The 26,584-nt window shown below is 32.6% G+C and overlaps 1 protein-coding gene across 18 annotated transcripts in view; it reads right to left on the bottom strand.

Annotated features, from left to right (window-relative positions):
• LOC127732612 (TOG array regulator of axonemal microtubules protein 1-like) overlaps positions 1-26,584 on the bottom strand; it is an 86,202-nt gene that overhangs the window by 54,328 nt on the left and 5,290 nt on the right. For 12 of the 18 annotated variants that reach the window (XM_052241684.1, XM_052241666.1, XM_052241665.1 and 9 more), the window contains exon 2: positions 608-758. In XM_052241684.1, coding sequence (XP_052097644.1) covers positions 608-758 — 151 coding nt within the window. Of the gene's footprint in view, positions 1-607; positions 759-5,066; positions 5,355-26,584 lie in introns of those variants that run through there. The other 6 variants (XM_052241669.1, XM_052241676.1, XM_052241678.1 and 3 more) reach the window with 3 other exon arrangements.

Here is a 26,584-nt window from a genome sequence, read left to right as displayed (position 1 = left end):
TGCACTGCCAATTTAACAGTTTACGTCAGAACTTCGAATTTGAATCAAAGAAAGTTTAATATCGTTTTTTTTTTTAATGTCAATCATTGGGATGGCCAACTCGGCAACTGATTACCATAATTGCCTTTTCTTTATTTAGTCTTGAGGGATTAAAATCGGGATAATATATAAAATGTCCGGCTGGCTAAAAATAATTTTGGAAGCCCTGGTCAGGGTATGTTATATAAATTTACATAAATGTGAAAATTAATGCAACTAAATATCTTTTGATAGCAGCTTTCATGTGAGGACCAGGGCAGTTCCTTAACTATTTTGGACAAATGCATGAAATTTTTTTTGAAATATATGGATTTAAATTTTTTTTAATTCAATTGACTATGAAGACTATGTACACTCTTGATATTCATGAGGACATAGAGGTCACTCTTATATATAGATCCAACAGATTTCAAAGCGACCAGCTATCACCTATATCTCTATTTATAATTTTCAGCAAAAGTCCATCTTAGTTTATAGTATTTTGAACCAGGAGAGTGCAAATTACACTTGGAATTTGTGTAATTGTTTAATATAGGGAACCAATTGTCCACAATACTGATTTTTGTACCTGGTTCTTGCTGAGCTTCTTCTACAGCATTAATTCCCACTACAGTTATTCTACGTTTAGGGACACGTTTACCATTGCTATTACTGTCTTGTGATGGTCCACTATCTTCACTCCACATGTGCCTAGCTTTTGGAGGTCCATCATTGAACAACTAAAATATATAATATTAATTATATAACAATAATAATTAAATTATAATTTCTTTTTTTTTTTGTACAACAGTCTTACTGCAAACATTCACCATTACTTCATTTCTACCAATCAAATGATGAAGTCTAGTATAAAATAAAAATGTATATTTATTGATGTATAAAATTGGTTGTTTTTGTCTTTATTTGAAACTTGAGTGCAAAAAGACTATCTTTGAATTTGAAAATAGACTAGCTTTTTTCGTTACTACAAGCTTTTTTAATAACATTAATCATTAAAATACTATATTTTCCTGTAAAATTTTGATTTTAAATGAACATTTAGTGGGTTTTTTTACCAGGAAAATGTGGTATTTACATTGTGGATGCCCTCTTTGAGCATTCTACCAAGTTACATTTAGCATGAAAGGTTCTACAATTTCCCTTTCATATTATAATGGATGCTCCCATTTTAGCTTTATGAAGCTGTTAACAAGGTCAAAGTTCATGTATATAAACAAATATTAGTTGCAAAGAAAGTGGAATTGTTAAATCTGTTTGAATACAGGTCACAAGCAGTTTACCCATTACAAAACTCTACAGTGACTTTTTAAAAATATTCTAAAGTTGAAAAATAAATAATTTTGCTAACAGAGACCATACTTAGAAAAAGAATCAATTGTGATGTTTAACAACATATCTATTTACTGCAACAAAATCATTCTTTTGTTCAAAGAAAAATCAGACTATGAAAATTGTTGCCTTTTAATTTGTTCAGGTTGTTTCTAAAGCAAAAATAATTTATACATAATATCAATATTATATTTTTTAAACGAGAGCAGAATTTACAATGACAGATCAACAAAGACCTTTTAAAGTCACAACAAAGGAGATCGGACATGTTCTTTTTAAAACTCACAACTGTAAAAATATTGACTAAATATTTGATCTCTATTGTTATACAGTAAGGATTTAGTTGAGCTAATCTAATTTAAATGATATCGTTACAATCTTTGAATAGATTACTGCAAAATTATAATAGATGTTGAATAACAAGTTGTTCCTTTAACAGTGAAACCTGTCAAAAACAAACCCTGCACATTCCCAATATTCATCTAAGCAAACCCTACATAAAGTAGGAACATGTCAAAGTATCATTGCATGTCACTTAATTTTACCATAATAGACAGAACACATATGTTGAAATTCAAACAGCACCTTTGGGCTCACAAGGGGTTCAGTTTAGGTAGATTTTACAGTAAAATCACATAAAAATGAAACCATTTCTTCACAAATGTAATCATACATGTACATGTCTCTCAGAAGAACAGCCTATTGTAAATTCACAAACAAAAAAATTGCAAGAAAATAATAATTGGTCATTTGAAAGATTACCACTAATTATTAGTACCTGTATAAATGAAAACAAATGTACAGAAAATAAGATAACTTCTAAAAAAAAAAACTTTCCTCTAGCTTTAATGTTTTTATGAGAGTGATATTGTGTGTTAAAAGTATGAATGATTGATTGATTGTTGGTTGGTTGCAGAACATCCAGAGGCAAATATTTCATGTATGTTTAGTGTTAAAAGTCGCTGCATTCAATAATTATATGGACATGTATATAAATCTGTCACTTTGCTCAGTTTCACTTTACTTTGGTTATCTTATTAATCATTAAATTACCAGTACAATATACATGTATATAGATGTTTCTCAAGAGTCCCTACTTTTGATTTGCAGACAATTATAACCATGAGGCATTACAAGAATATATTTCATTTCTTAATAGAATGCAACATGACTGCATGTGCACTCCATGACAAGATTACAACAATGCAAAAGGTAAACAAAAGTAAAGCTTGAATTAATTAGTAATTAAGTTATAGCATGAAACTGTAATTGAAGTCTTCTCTTTTGTCGTTAATTTTAGTTCTTAATAGACTCTCACTGTCAATTTCAAAGTATAAGTCAAGGTACATGTATGAAGCAGACCAAACTGATTGATTAATTTTTTATGTTCAACACCATTTTCAAAACTATTGGCTATATTGAGGTGGCCATATTTTATTGTTGGAGGAAGCCAGAGTGCCCAGAAAGAACAACTGACCCTCAAAGGAAAAACCTAACCTAAATTCATCTGTCTTATCCTTAATTTGTAATTTTATGGCCTTGTAAAAGAGTTGATAGTACAATTGTATACAAAATGTGCTTGGATGAACACTTTGAAACCACAATAAAATGACTAAATGAAGCATGTCCTATCCATAAAGAATAATAGAAGTATATGTTGCTTCATATCTTGACATAGACATAAAATTTGACAGTGAAAGTCTGGTAAGAACTAAACTTTAGGACAAAAGAGAAGACTTCAATGTTCTTTTCTTTGTAATAAAGATTTACATCTTTCCATCTTTATGAAGCAGCATTTTAGCAGCATATGGAGTATAAATATTATAGTTGATACAATATTCCAGTGCTTTCATTTCATATCATGATTTCATTGTTAGATTGTCGTCGCTTACAAAGAAACTATTGAACCAAAGGTTCTTAACGCTAGGCACTGTTGTCTTAGTTAGTTTAACAGACACAATTATGGTTTGGTTGACTGTAATGGAATATCTGTGTCACATATGACAATTGATATGTTAAATTTGTCTTAGTCACTTCCCCCTCCTCCTTTCCTCACTTGAGACATCACTAAATGCTATTTAACACTGGATTTTAACTCGTCAGGTCCCACCAGAGAAGTAACTGCTTTCCCTTCTGGAACAGCAGAGTTCACCCCTTGTCATAGCAGCATGAAAAAATTTGTTCAAAAAGACATGTGGACACAGATGATGCCCCCCGCTTGCATATCATATAGTTATAAAGGGACATAACAGAAGAACAGTAAAAAAGACGCTACCCAAATTTGATCTTGATCTGAGTTTTGCGGTAATAAGCATTGTGTGTAAGTCTCATAACATTTGGTTGAGGCTAACTCAAGTAGAGAACAGAAACTAAAAATTCAGCAATTTTTCTATTTGTAAACACGCATAAGTCTAGAACGGTTGTGTATAAGTTTTAAAACATTTGGTTGAGACAAACTAAACAAAAATTCAGCAATTTTTATGTTTTTAAAGGGACATAACTCAAACATGGTAAAAGTGTCGCCACCAAATTTCGTACTTAATCTGTATTATGTAGTAATAAGCATTGTGTACAAGTTTCATAACATTTGGTTGAGGCAAACTTAAGTTACAGAATGGAACTAAAAATTTTGCAATCTTTCAATTTATAAAGAGGCATAACTCAATAATGGTTAAAGTGACACTACCCAAATTCAACTTGATCTGTGTTTTATCAGTGGAAGTCAAAATTAAACATTGCATTGTATAAATCATTGATTGTAGTTGATTCAACTATAACCATGGACAAAGGAAGATAACTCCAATTTTAAAAATTACTTGATATTTAGAAGAAAATAAAAATTTTGCAATTTTTCCATTTATAAAGGGGCATAACTCTAGAACAGTTAAAGTGACACCACCAAAATTCAAACTTGATCTGTGTTTTGTGGTTATAAGCACTGTGTATAAGTTTCATAACATTTGGTTGAGGCAAACTTAAGTTAGAGAATGGAAACTAAATTTTTTTTCCATTTTTCCATTTATAAAGGGGCATAACTCTAGAATGGTTAAAGTAACGCCACCAAAATTCAGACTTGATCTGTGTTTTGTGGTAATAAACATTGTGTATAAGTTTCATAACATTTGGTTGAGGCAAATTCAAGTTACAGAATGGAAACTAAATTTTTTTTTCCATTTTTCCATTTATAAAGGGGCATAACTCTAGAATGGTTAAAGTGACACCACCAAAATTCAAAATTGATCTGTGTTTTGTGGTAATAAGCATTATGTATAAGTTTCATAACATTTGGTTGAGGCAAATTCAAGTTACAGAATGGAAACCAATTTTGGGACGTACATACGTGCGTCTGTAGACGGACAAGGGTAAAACTTAATGCCACCAACCAGCGCTACGACAGGGGCATAAAAATGGTCTACTGAATGTTTCGCTCCATGATAAATTCAGACAACTCTGCAATAACTCAAGAGAACACCGATGAAAAAAAATACTGACCCTTGGACCATCCATTCTTATTATTTGTCCAAGCCAGAATTGAATCTATTTAGAAATACCTATATTGTGACATTTTAAGTGTACAGTATGTTTGAGACAGATTTGTGAGAACACAATTGTAAACCATAAATTCCTCTATTATACAATTAATTCCTATCTTTAAGAGACATATAAAAGTGAACCAGCAAAACTTTTTTCATAATTACCTCTTCATCATCAGAAAGGAACACATCCTCAGCATAGGGTTCAACCCTTCCAATTTTACAAAGCTTCGGTAGACAAGCCCATACACACATTTTAGCCAAGTTTTAGACTTTTAGACATTGAAATATTATCTTCAAACCATCAGGAATATTTCCCCATAATTAACCTCATTTTTCAATTTTTGGTTATTGTTATGATAATCCTGTGTTTGTTGTTAGTTTCTTTGCTAGACTCAGAGCTTATAAGCTGATGACGCAAGTTGATTTCTAATTTATTCGGTAATAAATTATCACAAAAATTATTACTAATTAAATCTATTATATTTTCAGTCAGTTAAAAATCCTGGTTAGCAAGCACCTAAATAAAACTTTTTTGTTCAGATAATAGTTATTGAGCTGGATATCACAATTCAATGCGCTGGTTTAATTTTACACTTGATTCTTTTCAATTTCACATATATGTAAAATCATAACCTCTTGCCTTTAAAGAAAGTATTAATACCACTTTTTTGAAATTCTATATGCTGGAATACATAAAACACTTTGCTAAGATTTACTTGACTTTTCAAAATTTTTCATGGAACAACGGCTTTGCATGGCAATGTATGTATATTAAAAGTCTAATGTTGAAATAGTTATTAGCTCCTTACACCTCAAAGCTTGTGTGATATTCATTTAAGCATATTAATGCTATTTTATTTCCTGAATAAAAGCTACAAATAGTAAAGAAATACAATAATGAGTGTATTGAATCTGGATAGATTTATGAAAGGAAGTCAGTCAACATTTTTGAAAAGATTGATTTAAAATGTCTGTTGAATGCATATAATTCTACATTTAAACCCATCAATGTATTGAATCCAAAATAAAAATCAATTTTAAGATTTTTTTTTCAATCAGCTTGTTATACCAAAAACACACCTTATCTTCACATAAATCAATTTCCACTAGCTAAATCTTTGAGGAAATGCTAGATGATAGGCCAAAGTCTAGGTTAACACTGTAACCATAGCATTAACATGTTAATCCCTTTATACTTTCATTTTTAATAATAGAAATTCTCTACATCTAATGCCACTTATCATTGATTCAAAAATGACTGCACTAGAAGAAGTGGGATATAGTCTATCTAGATATTTACCAGACATTAAAAAACACCTAATTTTGTAACTTCAAAAATAATAGACAACATATTAAAATCATTTAACAAATTTAAAAACGATTGTATCTTTTGTGTGTAAAAAAAATGTCATTAATCTATAGTATGTTTCTGTTCAGTGATTTCAATTTACTATCGATATCAAATATAATTGCAGGACTAAAATTTAAACAAATAAGTAAGACAAGGGAAGTAACTCTATAAATTATGATTTAATCATGAAATGTTTCTGGCTTTTTTACATGTAAATCTTTACATTATCTAAGGATGATTAAAGTTAACAAATTTATTATGTCAAAAAAAAAATAATCCCAGACTGTCTGTAAATGTTAACTGTAAAAATCGAAGTCCATCTATCAGAAAAATACAAAAAAAAGAAAAATTATATTTTCATAGGTCTGCCAAAGTTTCAGAAAACTCTATTAAAGTTTGACAAAGTAATTGATGTGTAAAAAACTTTAAACCCAGACGTTTATGATCTTCTTGTTAACTGTAAAAAAATGAAGTCCATTTATCAGTAAAATACTGAAAAACGCGAAAATGAAGATTTTCAAAATTGGCTCTGGATACTGTATTCTGGTAATAAACAAGCTAATCTGTCCAAATTTCATAAAATTCGATGCGGGTTCGACAAAGTATTGATGACTGGAAAACTTTGACCTCAGACTGAGGCTGAGTGATAACTGTAAAAAACTCAGAGGCTCTCAAGAGCCTGTGTCGCTCACCTGACTCTACTTTGGTTTAAGAAATCATGTAAAGATAGATAAAAATCATATAACAGATACCCAAATAATGATTGAGGCCAAATTTAGATTAATATTGGTCCCGTTATTTAATAAAATATCCTGGTGGCCATCTTGAACAGTAAATCGGCAACAAAGTAGCAACACTTGGTCATCACCTCATAAGGAACATTCATGCCATGTTTGGTTTCGTTCCATTCAGTGGTACTCTAAAAGAAGACATTTGTATGTATTTCCCATAGGGTCCTATGTTAAACTAAGCCCCCCTCCCCCTAGCAGCCATCTTGGATGATGGATCGGCTGAAAAGTAACAACACTTGGTCAGCACCTCATAAGGAACATTCATGCCATGTTTGGTTCCATTCCATTCAGTGGTTTTCTAAAAGAAGACATTTGTATGTATTTCCCATAGGGTCCTATGTTAAACTAAGTCCCCACGCTGTCGGCCATCTTGGATGATGGACCGACTGCAAAGTAACAACACTTGGTCAGCACCTCATAAAGAACATTCATGCCATGTTTGGTTTCATTCCATTCAGTAGTTCTCTAAAAGAAGACATTTGTATGTATTTCCCATAGGATAGGATCCTATGTTAAACTAAGTCCCCCGCTGGCGGCCATCTTGGATGATGGATCAGCAGACAGCTGCAAAGAAACAACACTTGGTCAACACCTCATAAGGAACATTCATGCCATGTTTGGTTCCATTCCATTCAGTGGTTCTCTAAAAGAAGACATTTTGTATGTATTTCCCGTAGGGTCCTATGTTAAACAAAGTCCCCCGCTGGCTGCCATCTTGGATGATGGATCAGCTACAAAGTAACAACACTTGGTCAGCACCTTATAAGGAACATTCATGCCATGTTTGGTTTCATTCCATTCAGTGTTTCTCTAAAAGAAGACATTTGTATGTATTTCCCATAGGGTCCTATGTTAAACTAAGTCCCCCGCTGGCGGCCATCTTGGATGATGGACTGACTGCAAAGTAACAACACTTGGTCAGCATCTCATAAAGAACATTCATGCCATGTTTGGTTTCATTCCATTCAGTGGTTCTCTAGAAGAAGTTCAAAATGTAAAAAGTTAACGACGACGACGGACAACGGACGCCAAGTGATGAGAAAAGCTCACTTGGCCCTTTGGGCCAGGTGAGCTAAAAACTAAGTCCATTTATCAGTAAAATACGTAAAACAAAAATAAATATTTTCAAAATTTCGGTAGATAGATACTGTCTTTTGGTCATAAACAAGCTTTTGTCCAAATTTCATAAAATTCCATGTAGGCTTCATAAAGTTGTTGATGTCTAAATAGACTTTAACCACAGACTGAACCTAAATGTTGACACCGCCAATGATGGAATCAAAGATCCTTTTGTCTAGATTTCGCGAAATAACATTTGCAGGCTTCAGCAAAAAGAAAAGGAAAATATGATTTTCCCATAAAGTTCAGAGGAAAATTTCTTGTATTATAGTCATCATGCATGTCACCCAATGAAAACAAATAGTCATCTTATTAAAGGATTTCCTGATTTTGGTGGCCAATTTTTTACTCAACAGAACAAAATGTGACATTATTCTTACCAAGATTGGTTTGAATAAACCATGCATTTTAAGAGAACAATATGCAAATGTGAATCCATTATGGTTCAATGGGAATGTATAGTTGGCATCATTGCCAACCATATTTGCCACCTAATAAGCACAAAACAAGGATGGATGGATGGCTGTTTGACGTCCAGTGGCAAATTAAATGCATATTCAAGAATGAAACATGATAATGTTATTTGCATATGAACCCAGTTTGTACTAGACTAACTCTGAGCCAGATTTTTAATGTTGTAGTTCACAAGGGAACAGTCTACAGGAAGACATGTCACCCTACCAGGACACAGTATTCTCGGACTTTGAGCCAACCAGTCTTACTCCTTAATGATGCATGCTAAGTGGAAAAGTATCTAATACCAATTTTCAAGTCTTAAGTTTGACCTGGAGGGGCTTCCAAACCTATGCCGTCTTGCACTCAAGGTGAGCATGCTACCACAATACCACCTAGGTGGTTAAAAATAATTGAGGCCACAAAAAAATCTGAGGGACAAATATGCTCAAGTCCTACTAACTAGTACATTTTTTTGTGTATTTTGCATTTCTAACAAATTTATCAGACTACTCACTATAATTTTTACTCTTAATATATTTAAATTGAAGATTATAATAGATTGAGAGAAACTGTAAACAGTGAAAATGATCAGATACCAAAGTCAGTTGAAAATATATATGCTTCTGACCATATGAGTATATACTTGTTTGGTTAATAACAGGCCAGACCATATGAGTATCTAAACCATATATACATAATTCTTCGCAGGACCACACATCTCGTTTTCTGGACCAAAATCAGCTATTATGTAACTGAGAGTCTGAAATCCTTCATCTTTGACATATTGTCTGAAAATTGGTGTATCTGTTATATTGCCTTTTCTGGAGTCACTTTAAAATGCCTTCATCCTGTTGACTTTCTCCCCCGTAAGTGAAACCACTGGCATTAGGGGCATGGACGTTTTTTTCCTTTTTTCCAGTTTTTTATATAATAAAATGCTTTGCTGAGCGCAGCCTGATACGACCGCAGAGGTTGAACCCTGAACAGTTGGGGCAAATTTGGACACAATATTCAAGCTTGATACTGTCTGAATTTGGATTGTGATCAAATTTTTGACATAATATAGGTTTCTGACACAAAATAAATGTGGTCAAAGATCTTATAAATCCATTGCGCAAAACTGTGCAATTGAAGATTTTTACTTGTAACTTTTCATATATTCGAAATTTTAAAAATTTTGAAAAAAAATATGAATCCCTTAAAAAAATTGGGAAACCCCCCCCCCCCCCCCCAACTTTTTGAAACCCCCCTTGAAGCAATAACCCCAAAACTCAATCCCAGCCTTTCCTTTGTAGTATGGAGCCTTGTAGTCCAATTTCAGAGAGATCCATACACTTTCACACAAGTTATTGTCAGGAAACTAGAAAAATGCTTGTTTTTGGCCCCTAATTCCTAAACTGTTGGCCCCATAACCCCTAAAATGAATCCCAACCTTCTACTTGTGGTACAATTTCAGAGCAATCGAAATACTTATACACAAGTTATTATCCTGAAACTAGAAAAATGCTTGTTTTGGGCCCCTGATACCTGAACGGTTGGGACCATCATCCCCAAAATCAATCCCAACCTTCCTTTTGTGGTATTGAACCTTCTTAAAAAAATTCATATAGATTCATTCACTTAAACTAAAGTTATTGTCCGGAAACAAATGTGTCTTCGGACGACGACGCAGACATCGTACCATTATACGATCTCAAAAATTTTTTTGCGGTCGTATAAAATGTTTGTTTTTGGCCCCTTTTTCCTAAATCATTACGACAATAACCCTTATAATCAATCCCATCCTTTCTTTTGTAGTATGGATCCTTGTGGTACAATTTCATAGAGATTCATACAATGATACCCAAGTTACCGTCTGAAAACCAAATGTCTTCGGACGACGACATCATATCATTATACGACAGCAAAAATTTTGCGGTCGTATAAAAAGGATTCAATGCCCAAATTGCCTGTGAAAAAAAAAAACAGTTTCCTTCTTGTTGAAAGGTTAATTTAGATATTTCTTGAAATCATTTTGAAAAGTCAAGGTCACATATTGTGTTTTGTAAGCATAAACTGTTAACACAAAGATGTGTCTTGCCTTTTTGTTATTTTGATAATGCAAATGTTGAAATTAAAATAGCAATACTTTAACATGTAAGTTATGCAAATATTCAAAGTCAATGAACCATGACTGAAAGTACATGCCTAAACAATATCCATGGAAATGAGATGTGCCAATGCTAATACAACTGCATACCAAATACCATTGACTTATCATAAGTCATTCCCTTTAAACAAACCTAAAGACAAACATTTACTTATGAGGGGTGGACAGGGGGGTACCCTTCTCCCACCTCCCACCCCCTATCTGCCACCTCCCACTTTTAGAATCTTTTTTTCTCTCCCACCTCCCACAAAAGCTGTCAACCCCCTCACTTATAAACTACTAGAACACAACCGCGGGTCCATGATTGAATTAAAATACCTATGCCTTATTTTTAGCCTGGATTTTTAGTATTTGTATTGTCATCTGATGAAGTCATGCTGATTGTAAGGTGCAGTTTTCTCTGCTTTCAATTTTTTTGTTTGAAGCTGTCCTGGTTTTTTTAATACAATAAACTTACTATTAACTAAATCTAATTTTTTAACTAATCAACCAAAATTTATAGTGGTATTGATGTGGAAGAAAACAGACTTGTTAAATAGTATACTAATGTGTAGTGTAACATAGATATAAAACATCCACTGGAAGAATTCCTGGTTCTGATAAAGGAGGGATTTACAGAGGGTAACAGGTAACCGGAAACTTTATGTGACATATACTATTGGTATCAGTATCGGATTCGACTGGGACTTGTTAATTATTGGTAGTATTAATTGTGTGGAAAACAAAAGGGCATGGAATGGTGTAATTTTTAAACAACATCATTGTCCTATATTAGTTATATATAAAGTTGAATTCTTTGATTCGTTGTTTTTATGTCATGCCGGCTAACAAATTGGAAATCGTTATTTTAGTAGTATAGATGTAAAAGTTTCAAAATCAATAAATCATGATGAGTGGTTGGGGCTATATAATCTCCATGGAAACAAGACTTGCAAATGCCAATAAATTTGCATACCAAATACCACTGACTTAACATTAGCGATTCATCTTAAATTGATATAATCACAACTTATACATGTAAACTAATCAAAATAGATAATGAATGAGGGGGTGGTGCCAAATATTCTCCATGGAAATGAGATGTGCTAATGCTTATACAACTACATACCAATAAACATTTGCCTACCACTAATGGTTCCCCTCGTACTGGCCTAATCACAAACTAAAACATGTAAACTAAGCAAAAGTTTCAAATTCAGTAAACCATGACTGAGGAGGCAGAGCCAAATAATCTCCATGGAAATGAGATATGCCAATGCTTATACAACTACATACCAAATATTATTGACCTACCACTAGGAGTTTCCCATAAACTGACCTAATCACAAACTAATACATGTAAACTAAGCAAAAGTTTCAAAGTCAATAGACCATGACTAAGGGGGCAGGGCCAAATAATCTCAATGGAAAGGAGATGTGCCAATACTAATACAACTGCATACTAAATATCATTGACCTACCACTAGTGGTTTACCTAAAACTAAAGCCAATCACAAACTAATACATTGCTAATGCCGCCAGAAACAGCATATCTATGTCTCGCTTTTTGACTCCGTCATGGCAAACAAACAATGGTTTTGACATAAATTTAACTTGTGAGTAAAATTTATTCTATTTCTTTAATCATGTATCAATGATTACATATGATTAAATAAGTCAAAATTTTGTTTTTAGAACCTCTTAATTTATGACTGCTTCAATGGGCATATGATTCATACCTTATTCAATTTACAGTTAAATCAACTTTTCAATGTCAATCATATTAACTACCAGGACCATAGAGATATGGTCTGCCTATATGTGTATATACTCATATGGTCATGACCATACATGTATGGTCCAAATACTCATTTAGTCTGAAACATTTATATACAAATTAGTCAACAAAACTGAAATATGGATAACCTTTGGTTCATACAATGTGGAAACAGTATGAAAATACTAAAAGAACTTTGAGGCAACATTCTAATTTTCATTAAATACAACCTACATTTTACCTTGCAAAAACTTTATTGTTTAGTTCTTCTGCTCAAAAATATTGACAGCAACTGAGGCTGTTAAATGATATTACACTGCTAGATAAATGTATCCTGAATTCTCGATCATAAAATATATATTACCTACAGAAATTAAATAAAAAACTATGAAAGCACTAAATTTAAATGCAAATTTATTAATTAAGGAATACTAATTTGTGTTAGCTGCTTAATAATGATATGTTCTGGGTGATTATAAATTTATACTGGCATTAATCCAACAATGTATTAATAGTTCACAAAACGATTATAAATTTAAATTATTTTAACGGTGTGCACTTTGGTATTTTAACCTTTAATGATAATTCTTAAAGTGTTTATTAAATCCTCTACCATAACAGACTGAAGGTTGGGTGTACATGTAAACATTTTATGAGATAGCTATTCTACCCTGTGATAGAGCAGGTCTTTCAGTGAAGGGCAAGGCCTTCTCAGTATTAAATGGGCCAGACTGTCATATTTTAACCCAAAATGTATTGGAAAGAGGCATTCATCTTATATCGAAAGTTAAAGGACTGCAGTCTGAAACTTTAATCACTTGGCCTTCTTCTAAAAAACTTTAAGCCTAGTTAAATTGGTATTAAACAGAAGTGACAAATGGAAAGTTTTGGTGTAGACTGTATCAGAGCTCCAGATAAGAATTCACAAATTGGGGTTTTTACCCATCATTTTTTTATGTAATTGGGTGATAGAGTTTTTTAATTGCATTATCAATTCCGATTCACCCCTCAAGCAAATATCAAATTGGGTTTTTCACCACCAAGCTCCTTAATGTATTGGGTTTTTTCATCAACACAATATTGAATATTTAGGCATGTTATAATCACATTATATCAACCCAAGATGTTTTTCCATCTTTAATATGTTTCTTTCTTTGTATATGTGCTAGCTGTTTTGTTTGGTTTATTCACTGACGAGCAATTGTATGTTTGATTTGTGTCCCGTTTTAAACGTTCTGCCAGTTTTGTATTTTCTCGCAACTTATATAAACTGCAGCTGGTATCAATCACTAGTTGGACAGTAACTAATTACCTTTCTAGATCCTATATGATATCCTACAGTTTATTTGGGGTAGGTGTGGCTTAGTGTTAAGATTTTTATGTAATATATGTGAAATTTAGGTGCTGTAAGAAAGTTTTGCCAGTCCTTTCACCTATTTGCCAGATCTACTTTTTAATAAAAATAATAAGTAGTTCCCTGATTCAAGATATACCCCAAAACCTTGACCAGGTTTAAAGGGTGGTTTAATTACGGACACCACATTCAACTTCAATTTACAAATAATTCTGCAACATCAAATAAATAAATAACACTTGCCAATAAGACAGCTATCTTAAGCATACAGAACAATTAGACCAAAATAAAGAAAGTGTCAAGCTGCATTGACGTAAAAAAACAGATATATGTATTCACTCATCATCTAAAAATGAAAAAATAATATATAAACTAAAATTATACCTGAATGTTTTTGTTTAATTTAATTAACATAAATCTGGGTTAAGTTGTCCCTTATTAGAACTTTTGGTTTCCGATGCTTTCCAACTATATAACATGTCATAATTAATTTGGCCTTTCACTTTTTCCAACTCATTTCGTTCTTGAAGAAACCCCGTGTTTATCGTTCTAGCAATGTTCTCGTTAAGGTACGCCAACACGCCCGTGCGTTCGACGGACGCTTCATAAAACACTAGCTGAGTCTTGTTATCACCATAACTTGTCCTCAGCTATCAAAAAGAAGCTGAAAACATGCTTCTATTCAATATTTTTACCGGACATTTACTTTCGTTTTAATTCATTGTATGTTACGATAAGTCCCGAGCAATTCGAAAAAACGCTAATTGGATAAACTCCGAGAAGATCGAAATGTTTTCATAAACACGTGTACCTTTTGAGCAACGGAAAATTCCAACAGGGACCCATTTCAGCTACTTGATGCAGGGCTCTATTTATAGAACGAAAGGAAATTTCCAATTGTAAATATTATAAAAATAGATTTTCGCGACGATTGTAATTAGATAAGGGTAAATAACGCAAACGATAGCGAATAAAAGCGTTAAGAACTCATGGTTTTGGCATATAATTGGGTTTTCCTTTGAATTAATTGGGTTATTGAACCCTGCAATGGGCAATTGCATTGGGTTTTTAATCATTTGTATTGCGTGATCACGCAAATACGCAGCTTATCTGGAGCTCTGCTGTATAAAAAAAAATTGTAGAGGACTGCAGTAGTAAATACCCTCACAAGAGCTCGAGGGCAAAATAAATTCTTAAGACTTTATCCAAGATATATATATATATATATATATATATATATATATATATGGAAAAGGTGAGCCCCATGATGTAAAGTTACAGTTACTATTGAAACTATCTATGTCTGAACTCAAGGACAAATTTAATCTACATGTACAATATGAATGTACACAAACAGTTTTATGCATTAAGTATATTCTTTTCTTACGACAAGAAAAATCTAAAATTTGCACAACACACATTGTGAACAAACATGAATATGTCTACATACAATTTTAATACCTTTTGACAAAAGAAAATTTATGTGACAATATTTGATGGGCTGGCAAGAATTTACTGTTGTAGGTTATTTGTTTTGTGATACTTCACAGTAACAAATTTGTTCATTGAATAAGTGATTTTAAAATTTAAATCTATTTTGTTTGATTCATCATAATGCATAATGCACTAAAAACACAGGGATTCTAATGAATTTCTAAATATACATGTATGTCCTTTTTACATGGTATATATCAGTTGTATCTTCTTAAATGATAATTAGGTCTTTCAACTTTTCTGTGGAAAGACCTATTGGATTTGTTTGGATTATTATTTTTTTTTTCTTCCACCAAATTTTGTTCATGCGTGTAATTTTTGTTTCGCAACATATCGCTTAGATATTTGGTATATGTTATCGAACAGTTTATATACTTTTAATTTTGACCCTGCTTAAACGAACAATTTTCTTTATAAGAGTTATCTCCCCAAACTCTGTTTTTCTTGTGTGTGCATCTCCTTCGCAACCGTAAAAGAAATCGACAAATTTATTTTTCCAAATGGCTCGTTAAATCCCCAGGATGCTTTTGTCAATTTTAATCGAAGCGATACTAAGACTCCATATGAAAGTTATTTCCCCTTTTGTAATTGACATGAGTGTTATACAAATGTTACTCAGGAACCAAAAGTGATAGCGACCTAGGGTATTCTGATTTGAGGTCCTTGGTCAACCAAAGAGAAAATGGTGTCAAGGTCATTTTCTAAATTTTGCCCTTAGCTTGTTCATGAGTGTGCCTCTTATCTTATACTATAAAAGCTACATATAAAAGAACTGATGCTAATTGTTTGGGCTGTTGAGACAAAAAAATGGTATATTTAGTTTGAAGCGATCTGATATCTTATAGGAGTTATTGCCCTTTAAATGTTAAAATTAATGGTAAATCGAATATAACTTCATTGCGATACATGATACCAAAGTGTCTTTTGCAAAGAGTTGGGTGACACAAACACTTGAAATATATCAACCAGAAGTGACCTTGTGCAAACAAGAAGTAGCTATTTTTGCACTTATTCAAAGGAAAAATACATAGAAATCATATATTTTTAGAATCAGCATACAATAACCTTTTATTGACACCGGAAGTCACCTTATGTAAACCTGAAGTAGCTAATTATCTCCCTTATTTTAAATAAAAGTATATAGAAACCATATATTTTCGGAATCAGTGTAAAGTAAGCTATCTTATGGCACCAGGTGTAACCTTCTGTAAACCGGAAGTGGCTGATTATCTATCTTATTCCAATTAAAAGTACATACAAACCATATATTTTTGGAATCAGTGCGTAGCAAGCTATCATATGAGGCTGTTAGTGATATTTTCTTAACTGGAAGTTGCAAATTGTTTCCACTATTTCAGACATTAGTATATAGAAACCATATATTTTTTTAAATCAGAATGAAATAAAATGCTTCGCTGAGCGCAGCCTGATACGACCGCAGAGGTCGAACCCTGAACAGTTGGGGCAAATTTGGACACAATATTCAAGCTTGATACTGTCTGAATTTGGATTGTGATCAAATTTTTGACATAATATAGGTTTATGACACAAAATAAATGTGGTCAAAGATCTTATAAATCCATTACACAATACTGTGCATTTGAAGATTTCTTCTTGAAACTTTTCAAAAATTCAAAATTTAAAAAAAAAATATGAATCCCTTTAAAAAATTGGGAAATAATCCCCCCCCCAATTTTTTGAAACCACCCTTGGAACAATAACCCCCAAACTCAATCCCAGCCTTTCCTTTGTAGTATGGAACCTTGTAGTACAATTTCCGAGAGATCCATACGCTTACACACAAGTTATTGTCTGGAAACTAGAAAAATGCTTGTTTTTGGCCCTTTTTTGGCCACTAATTCCTACATGTTTGGGGCAATTAACCCCAAACTCAATCCCAGCTGCCTTCCCTTTGTTTTATGGAACCTTGTGGTACAATGTCAGAGAGATCCACATACTTACACACAAGTTATTGTCTGGAAACTAGAAAAATGCTTGTTTATGGCCCCTTTTTGGCCCCCATAACCCCTAAAATGAATCCCAAACTTCTACTTGTGGTATTAAACATTGTGGTACAATTTCAGAGCAATCGAATTACTTATACACAAGTTATTATCCTGAAACTAGAAAAAATGCTTGTTTTGGGCCCCTAACTCCTAAAAGATTGGGACCATCATCCCAAAAATCAATCCCAACCTTCCTTTCATGGTATTGAACCTTCTTAAAAAATTTCATATAGATCCATTCACTCAAAGTTAAGTTGTTGTCCAAAAACCAATGTGTCTTCGGACGACGACATCATACCATTATACGATCCCCAAAAAAATAAAATGCTCCGCTGGGCGCAGCTTGATACGACCGCAGAGGTCGAACCCTGAACAGTTGGGGCAAGTATGGACACAACATTCAAGCTTGATACAGCACTGAATTTGGATTGTGATTAAATATTTGACACAGCATAGGTTTCTGACACAGAATGAATGTGGTCTCAGAACTTAAAATTTTTTAATTTACCTATTCAAACCATATCATTATAATTTGCTTTTATATGTAAATCAGAAATAACCAATTTAAAAAAAAAAATTTAAAAATCCCACTCCCCCCAACTTTTTGAACCTCCTTATGATTCAACAACCCCAAACTCAATCTCAGCCTTCCCTTTGTGGTATGGTACCTTGCAGTACAATTTCAGAGAGATCCATACACTTGAACACAAGTTATTGTCTGGAAACTAGAAAAATTTGTAAGGGTTCCGCGGAACCCAGTGTCTCGCCTACTTATTTTGTTAATCGCAGGCTCAACAAAAATGAGGAAGTAAATCAATAAAAATATTCCTCTTGATACTATCTTTTGATTGTAAGAAGCTTCTGTCCAAGTTTGGTAAAAATCTAGGATAGTTTATGAATCAAATAAATGTTTAAAAACTTTAACTGCAGACTGAATGTATTAATGTTAACTGGAAGAAAATAAAATTTCCTTCTAGATACTAGCATTTGATCATGAACAAGCTTCTGTCCAAGTTTGGTACAAATTCAAAATAGTATAAGAAAGTTATTAAAATTTTAAAAACTTTAACCAAAGAGTGAATGTGTTGTTTCCTGGCAGAAAATCTAAGTCCATTTAAAAGTAAAATACGGAAAAAATGGATTTATTTTTTTACAAAATTTACTTCTAGATACTATCTTATGATCATAAACAAGCTTCTGTCCAATTTTGGTAGAAATCCAGGATAGTTTAAGAAAGTTATTAAAATTTCAAAAACTTTAACCACAGAGTGAATATTTGTGGACGCCGAAGGAATGTACATGTAGGATCGCTATGTCTCGCTTTTTCGACTAAAGTCGAAGGCTCGACAAAAATGCTTGTTTTTTGGCCCCAAATTCCTAAACGTTTAGGGCAATTACCCCAAACTAAATCCCAGCTTTCCCTTTGTGATATGGAACCTTGTAGTACAATTTCATAAAGATCCATACACTTACACACAAATTATTGTCCTGCAACTAGAAAAATGCTTGTTTTTTGCCCCTTTTTGGCCCCTAATTCCTATAATTTTGAGGCAATTACCCCCAAAATCAATCCCAGCATTTCCTTTGTGATATGGAACCTTGTGGTACAATGTCAGAGAGATCCATACACTAACACACAAGTTATGTCTGGAAGTTACAAAAATGCTTATTTTTGGCCCCTTTTTGGCCCCTAATTCCTTAACTGTTGGTACCATAACCCCCAAAATCAACCCCAACCTTCCTTTTGTGGTATTGAACCTTATGGTAAAATTTCATAGAGATCCATTCACTTGAACTAAAGTTAGAGTGTGAAAACCAATGTGTCTTCGGACGACGATGACGCCAACGTCATACCAATATACCCCCTTTAAGGTGATCAATTAATGGATGGGTAAAGCATCACATTAAAGCATGCTCACATGAAGCTGGAATTCAAATTTTATAAATGGCCTATACATGTATGTGTAAGAATATATATTTATTCTGTAAACAGGAAGTTGTTGAGCAATAAAATACATCACACAGTAAAGGTTGCACTTCTGTAAATATAGACAATGCAATTTTCCATAGGAACTCCTTTTACGACTTAAACTGTGCAACTTTTACTATGAAGTTTCGTAAAAAATTATATCCTAGAATGGAAAGTTCATATGCACTATCATTTTTTTCAAAGGTGAAAACATAAAGGCTGTGCGGCATATTTTCAGCATTTATATGCCTAGAACTTATAAGAGTTTAAACTTATACTAAAATTCTGTATTACCCCTCGCTTCATTTTATATATGGATTCAGATACATTTTATATTCTGAATTTAAATCTTGCACCAAACCTGAATCCTATTTAAAATTAAACTGATATATTATTAACAGTGATCTAAATTCATAGTTTTAGTAGTCAACACGCTTCTGTCTATAACATGATAAAATCATCAAGTATAGACATTATTTCTTAAGTTTAAAAATTACCTGGACAAAAGATATACACAAGTACAATGAATCACTACTTAAATATTTTTAATTTTGTTGTTAAAAACAAAGACTGAAAAATCATCTAGCAATATCAAACAAAGTTGTAGTGTCAGGCATCAGACAGTGAGATAAATGTTCTAGTTTTAAGTACTGATTTTTATTGGGTAATAATATGTATTATTACCCATTTATTAACAGGATGAGAACAAAGACATTTTGCCAGGAGGGAAAAACCTATCAAATAAATGACTATCCCTTTTGTAAAAACAAGTTTCAACCTTGAAAAAATAATTTTATTGCATATAACTTTTGAACCAAAAGCCCATGAATTCAGGTTTACTGTGTTTAAAACACATCATAAAAAATCTTCATTGTATATTAAAAAGGCAAAATATATCATTGAAGCTTACTCCTATCATGGTGGTTTAGTGTCTTATTTGGGTGAAAACATTGTTTCTCTAAGAAAAATGAGGGACATGACAGTAGACACTGGAAATGAGTAATGCTCTCTAACAAATAAGATTTCATTTGGACATTTTGAAATCCTAGCATAAGTGTTTGCAGGATAATATTTTTTCCTCTGACTTTATGAATTTTAAGGAGTCATTGTTTTTAATTAGAATGTATATATATCCCTGACACCCTAAATCAGAGTTACATGTAGATAGACAACTTTATGGAAAGGCATCCTAACTCAAGTATGACCTTGTATTATTTAACTAAAAATAAGTGTAAAAATAAATTTGGTTGACCAATGACCATCCAACATTGTTTTTAATGGTTTGACCATAAACACACATCTTTGGACCAAAGCTGGAAATCAGTCAGACCCAGGGTTGCCATGTACAATACTTCAGAATCATAGGAAGAAGTGGTGATACTTAAAATATAAGTGCTAGTTAGCTCGCAGAGCTATAATATTTGGTTTTTACAATAATTGTTTTATATAAAGAGCTATGTGTTTCCTATTTATTAAATAAATAAATGTGGATAGTGTCCATGTGGACACAGATGATGCCCCCGCTTGCATATCATATAGTTATAAAGGGACATAACTGAAGAATGGTAAAAGTGACGCTACCCAAATTTGAACTTGATCTGAGTTTTGTGGTAATAAGCATTGTGTGTAAGGCTCATAAAATTTGGTTGAGGCTAACTTAAGTAGAGAACAGAAACTAAAAATTCAGCAATTTTTCTATTTGTAAACACACATAACTCTCGAACGGTTGTGTATAAGTTTTATAACATTTGGTTGAGACAAACTCAGGGTTGGCATAGTATTACCAGGGTGGGAAAACACATGTTTTCCTGGGCTGGGCAATACTCCTACAAATGGGTAATACTGGGTAATATGATTTTTCAAGCTTATTTTTACACAAAATAGTAAAGACTTGTTGTAGTTTAATAGTATTATAACTAAATAAATACATTTTATTCAGATAACCATTGAGCATATTGAGAGTCATTCCTGAAGATTGAATATTCAATTTCTTCCTTTTCTGTGCCACAAACTAAAGTTAGAGAACAGAAATGAAAAATTCAGCAATTTTTATGTTTATAAAGGGACATAACTCAAGAATGGTAAAAGTGTTGCCACCAAATTTCGTATTTAATCTGTATTATGTAGTAATAAGCATTGTGTATAAGTTTCATAACATTTATTTGAGGCAAACTAAAGCTAGAAAACTGAAACAAAAAATTTGTACTTGATCAGATCTTAGGTTTTATAATGTTTGGTTGGGGGCAAACTAAAGTTACAGAATGGAAACTAAAAATTTTGCAATCTTTCGATTTATAAAGGGGCATAACTCAATAATGGTTAAAATGACACTACCAAAATTCAACTTGATCAGTGTTTTATCAGTGGAAGTCAAAATTAAACATTGCATTGTATAAAGCATTGATTGTAGTTTATTCAACTAATCATGGACAAAGAAAGATAACTCCAATTTTAATAAAATGCTCCGCTGGGGCGCAGCTTGATACGACCGCAGAGGTCGAACCCTGAACAGTTGGGGCAAGTATGGATTCAACATTCAAGCTTGATACAGCACTGAATTTGGATTGTAATTAAATATTTGACACAGCATAGGTTTCTGACACAGAATGAAAGTGGTCTAAGAACTTAAAAATTTTCAATTTACCTATTCATACATGTGATGGACTGTGAAACTCAGATCAGGAGATTGGGAAATTTTGGTCAGGAGATTAGGACTCAGATCAGGAGGTTTTTAATCGACATTAATTTTGTTGTAAATGTAACCGTGTGCTGTAAAAATGGTCTTTTAAAGTGTGTTTTCTTCAACTTTCCAACCAATTTATTATGTTTATAGTACCCTTGTACTTATAAAGTTTCTCCATCTTTATATTCTACATGTTCAATCTAACATTGTTTTTTTCCAGTATGTTCTTTAAATTTTTTACTTCATATTCTATAAAACAATCATTGCAACCAGAACATTTGTTTAGCTGTCTGCAAATAGTTTTTATTTTTTTTTTTTTTTCTCTTGCAAATAGTTTTTATTTGCAAACTCAGAAATTCATTCTATCTGTAAAGTTAGGGTCATAGTTATTATATAAATTTCAATTTAAGCCTTAAAAGGAAGTATAGAATCCTCAAATAATTTTCAAATTATTATTTTTTTATTTGTCCTAAGACATTTAAAATCATTTAATAACCATCCTTTTATGATTATTTGTTCAATTTATATTTTATTTATATTCTTTTAAAAATTTTCATTATTAAAAGGAAAGTAACTTAAAACAGGATAAATCAAGGGAAGTAACCCAATAAATACACAGTTTTTGTTACACAACGGCAGTTAGCCTGAGGTAAAAATCGTTGCTTACCAGTATGTTTGACACCCAAGCTGACAAGTGAAGCCATATAATTATGCATGTTAATTGATTTACAGGTAAAATATAACTTCAGGTAATGTCAGTTACACCAGATGCCTGAGATGTTATGTTGGGCAGAAATTTTTCATTCATGAAAAATTTCATACACGGGATTTTTTCAACGGGAGGGGGGGAGGAGACCCCTGAAAACGGGATTATTGTACTCCCGTCGGGAGGTTCACATGTATGCCTATTCAAACCATATCATTATTATTTGCTTTTATATATAAATCAGAAATAACCAATTTAAAATGGAAAATGTTAAAGAAAAAAAAGGAAAAAAAAAATCCCCCCCCCCCCCCCCAATTTTTTGAACCCCCTTATGATTCATCGCCCCCAAACTCAATCCCAGCTTTCCCTTTGTGGTATGGTACCTTGCAGTACAATTTCAGAGAGATTCATACACTTGAACACAAGTTATTGTCCTGAAACTAGAAAAATGCATGTTTTTTTTGCCCTTTTATGGCCCCTAATTACTAAAATTTTGAGGGAAAACCCCCAAAATCAATCCCAGCCTTCCCTTTGTGATATGGAACCTTGTAGTACAATTTCATAAAGATCCATACACTTACAAACAAGTTATTGTCATGAAACTAGAAAAATGCTTGTTTTTTGCCCCTTTTTGGCCCCTAATTCCTAATATTTGGAGGAAATTACCCCAAAAATCAATCCCAGTATTCCCTTTGTGATATGGAACCTTGTAGTACAATTTCATAAAGATCCATACACTTACAAACAAGTTATTGTCATGAAACTAGAAAAATGCTTGTTTTTTGCCCCTTTTTGGCCCCTAATTCCTAAAATTTGGAGACAATTACCCCCAAAATCAATCCCAGCATTCCCTTTGTGATATGGAACCTTGTGGTACAATGTCAGAGAGATCCATACACTTACACACAAGTTATGTCTGGAAGTTACAATAAAATGCTTCGCTGGGGCGCAGCTTGATACGACCGCAGAGGTCGAACCCTGAACAGTTGGGGCAAGTATGGACACAACATTCAAGCTTGATACAGCTCTGAATTTGGATTGTTATTAAATATTTGACACAGCATAGGTTTCTGACACAGAAAGAATGTGGTCTAAGAACTTGAATTTTTTTAATTTACCTATTATGGTCCAATGTCCAAAATCAAAATACATGGTTAGATTCAGCATATCAAAGAACCCAATATATTCAATTTTTGTTAAAATCAAACAAAGTTTAATTTTGGACCCCAACTTGGACAAACTTGAAAACTGGGCCCATAATCAAAAATCTAAACATATGTTTAGATTCAGCATATCAAAGAACCCCAAGAAATCAATTTTTGCTAAAATCAAACTAAGTTTAATTTTGGACCCTTTGGACCTTAATGTAGACCAATTTAAAAAACAGGACTTAAAATTAAAAATCTAAATACACGGTTAGATTTGGAATATCAAAGAACCCCAATAATTCAATTTTTGATGAAATCAAACAAAGTTTAATTTTGGACCCTTTTGACCTCAATATGAACCAATTTGATAGCGGGGCCCACAAATAAAAAATCTGAATTCATGGTTAGATTCAGCATATCAAAGAACCCCATATATTCAATTTTTGTTGAAATCAAAAAAAGTTTAATTTTGGACCCCAACTTGGACCAACTTGAAAACTGGGCCCATAATCAAAAATCTAAACACATGTTTAGATTCAGCATATCAAAGAACCCCAAGAATTCAATTTTTGTTAAAATCAAACTAAGTTTAATTTTGGACCCTTTGGACCTCAATGAAGACAAATCTAAAAAACGGGACCGAAATTAAACATCTAAAAACACGGTTAGATTTGGCATATCAAAGAACCCCAATAATTCAATTTTTGATGAAATCAAACAAAGTTTAATTTTGGACCCTTTTGACCTCAATATGAACCAATTTGATAGCGGGGCCTACAAATAAAAAATCTAAATAATGGTTAGATTCAGCATATCAAAGAACCTCATATATTCAATTTTTGTTGAAATCAAACAAAGTTTAATTTTGGACCCCAATTTGGACCAACTTGAAAACTGGGCCCATAATCAAAAATCTAAATACATGTTTAGATTCAGCATATCAAAGAACCCCATATATTCAATTTTTGTTGAAATCAAACAAAGTTTAAATACTGGACCCTATCTTGGACCAACTTGAAAACTGGGCCCATAATCAAAAATCTAAACACATGTTTAGATTCAGCATATCAAAGAACCCCAAGAATTCAATTTTTGTTAAAATCAAACTAAGTTTAATTTTGGACCCTTTGGACCTCAATGAAGACAAATTTAAAAAACGGGACCGAAATTAAACATCTAAAAACACGGTTAGATTTGGCATATCAAAGAACCCCAATAATTCAATTTTTGATGAAATCAAACAAAGTTTAATTTTGGACCCTTTTGACCTCAATATGAACCAATTTGATAGCGGGGCCTACAAATAAAAAATCTAAATAATGGTTAGATTCAGCATATCAAAGAACCTCATATATTCAATTTTTGTTGAAATCAAACAAAGTTTAATTTTGGACCCCAATTTGGACCAACTTGAACACTGGGCCCATAATCAAAAATCTAAATACATGTTTAGATTCAGCATATCAAAGAACCCCATATATTCAATTTTTGTTGAAATCAAACAAAGTTTAAATACTGGACCCTATCTTGGACCAACTTGAAAACTGGGCCCATAATCAAAAATCTAAACACATGTTTAGATTCAGCATATCAAAGAACCCCAAGAATTCAATTTTTGTTAAAATCAAACTAAGTTTAATTTTGGACCCTTTGGACCTCAATGAAGACAAATTTAAAAAACGGGACCGAAATTAAACATCTAAAAACACGGTTAGATTTGGCATATCAAAGAACCCCAATAATTCAATTTTTGATGAAATCAAACTAAGTTTAATTTTGGACCCTTTTGACCTCAATATGAACCAATTTGATAGCGGGGCCTACAAATAAAAAATCTAAATAATGGTTAGATTCAGCATATCAAAGAACCTCATATATTCAATTTTTGTTGAAATCAAACAAAGTTTAATTTTGGACCCCAATTTGGACCAACTTGAAAACTGGGCCCATAATCAAAAATCTAAATACATGTTTAGATTCAGCATATCAAAGAACCCCATATATTCAATTTTTGTTGAAATCAAACAAAGTTTAAATACTGGACCCTATCTTGGACCAACTTGAAAACTGGGCCCATAATCAAAAATCTAAACACATGTTTAGATTCAGCATATCAAAGAACCCCAAGAATTCAATTTTTGTTAAAATCAAACTAAGTTTAATTTTGGACCCTTTGGACCTCAATGAAGACAAATTTAAAAAACGGGACCGAAATTAAACATCTAAAAACACGGTTAGATTTGGCATATCAAAGAACCCCAATAATTCAATTTTTGATGAAATCAAACAAAGTTTAATTTTGGACCCTTTTGACCTCAATATGAACCAATTTGATAGCGGGGCCTACAAATAAAAAATCTAAATAATGGTTAGATTCAGCATATCAAAGAACCTCATATATTCAATTTTTGTTGAAATCAAACAAAGTTTAATTTTGGACCCCAATTTGGACCAACTTGAACACTGGGCCCATAATCAAAAATCTAAATACATGTTTAGATTCAGCATATCAAAGAACCCCATATATTCAATTTTTGTTGAAATCAAACAAAGTTTAAATACTGGACCCTATCTTGGACCAACTTGAAAACTGGGCCCATAATCAAAAATCTAAACACATGTTTAGATTCAGCATATCAAAGAACCCCAAGAATTCAATTTTTGTTAAAATCAAACTAAGTTTAATTTTGGACCCTTT

Source organism: Mytilus californianus, unplaced genomic scaffold, assembly GCF_021869535.1.
Source record: "Mytilus californianus isolate M0D057914Y unplaced genomic scaffold, xbMytCali1.0.p SCAF_26, whole genome shotgun sequence".
NCBI lineage: Eukaryota > Metazoa > Mollusca > Bivalvia > Mytilida > Mytilidae > Mytilus > Mytilus californianus.
The sequence above is the reverse complement of the archived record's forward strand: the minus strand, read 5'-3'. Positions and strand labels throughout refer to the sequence as shown.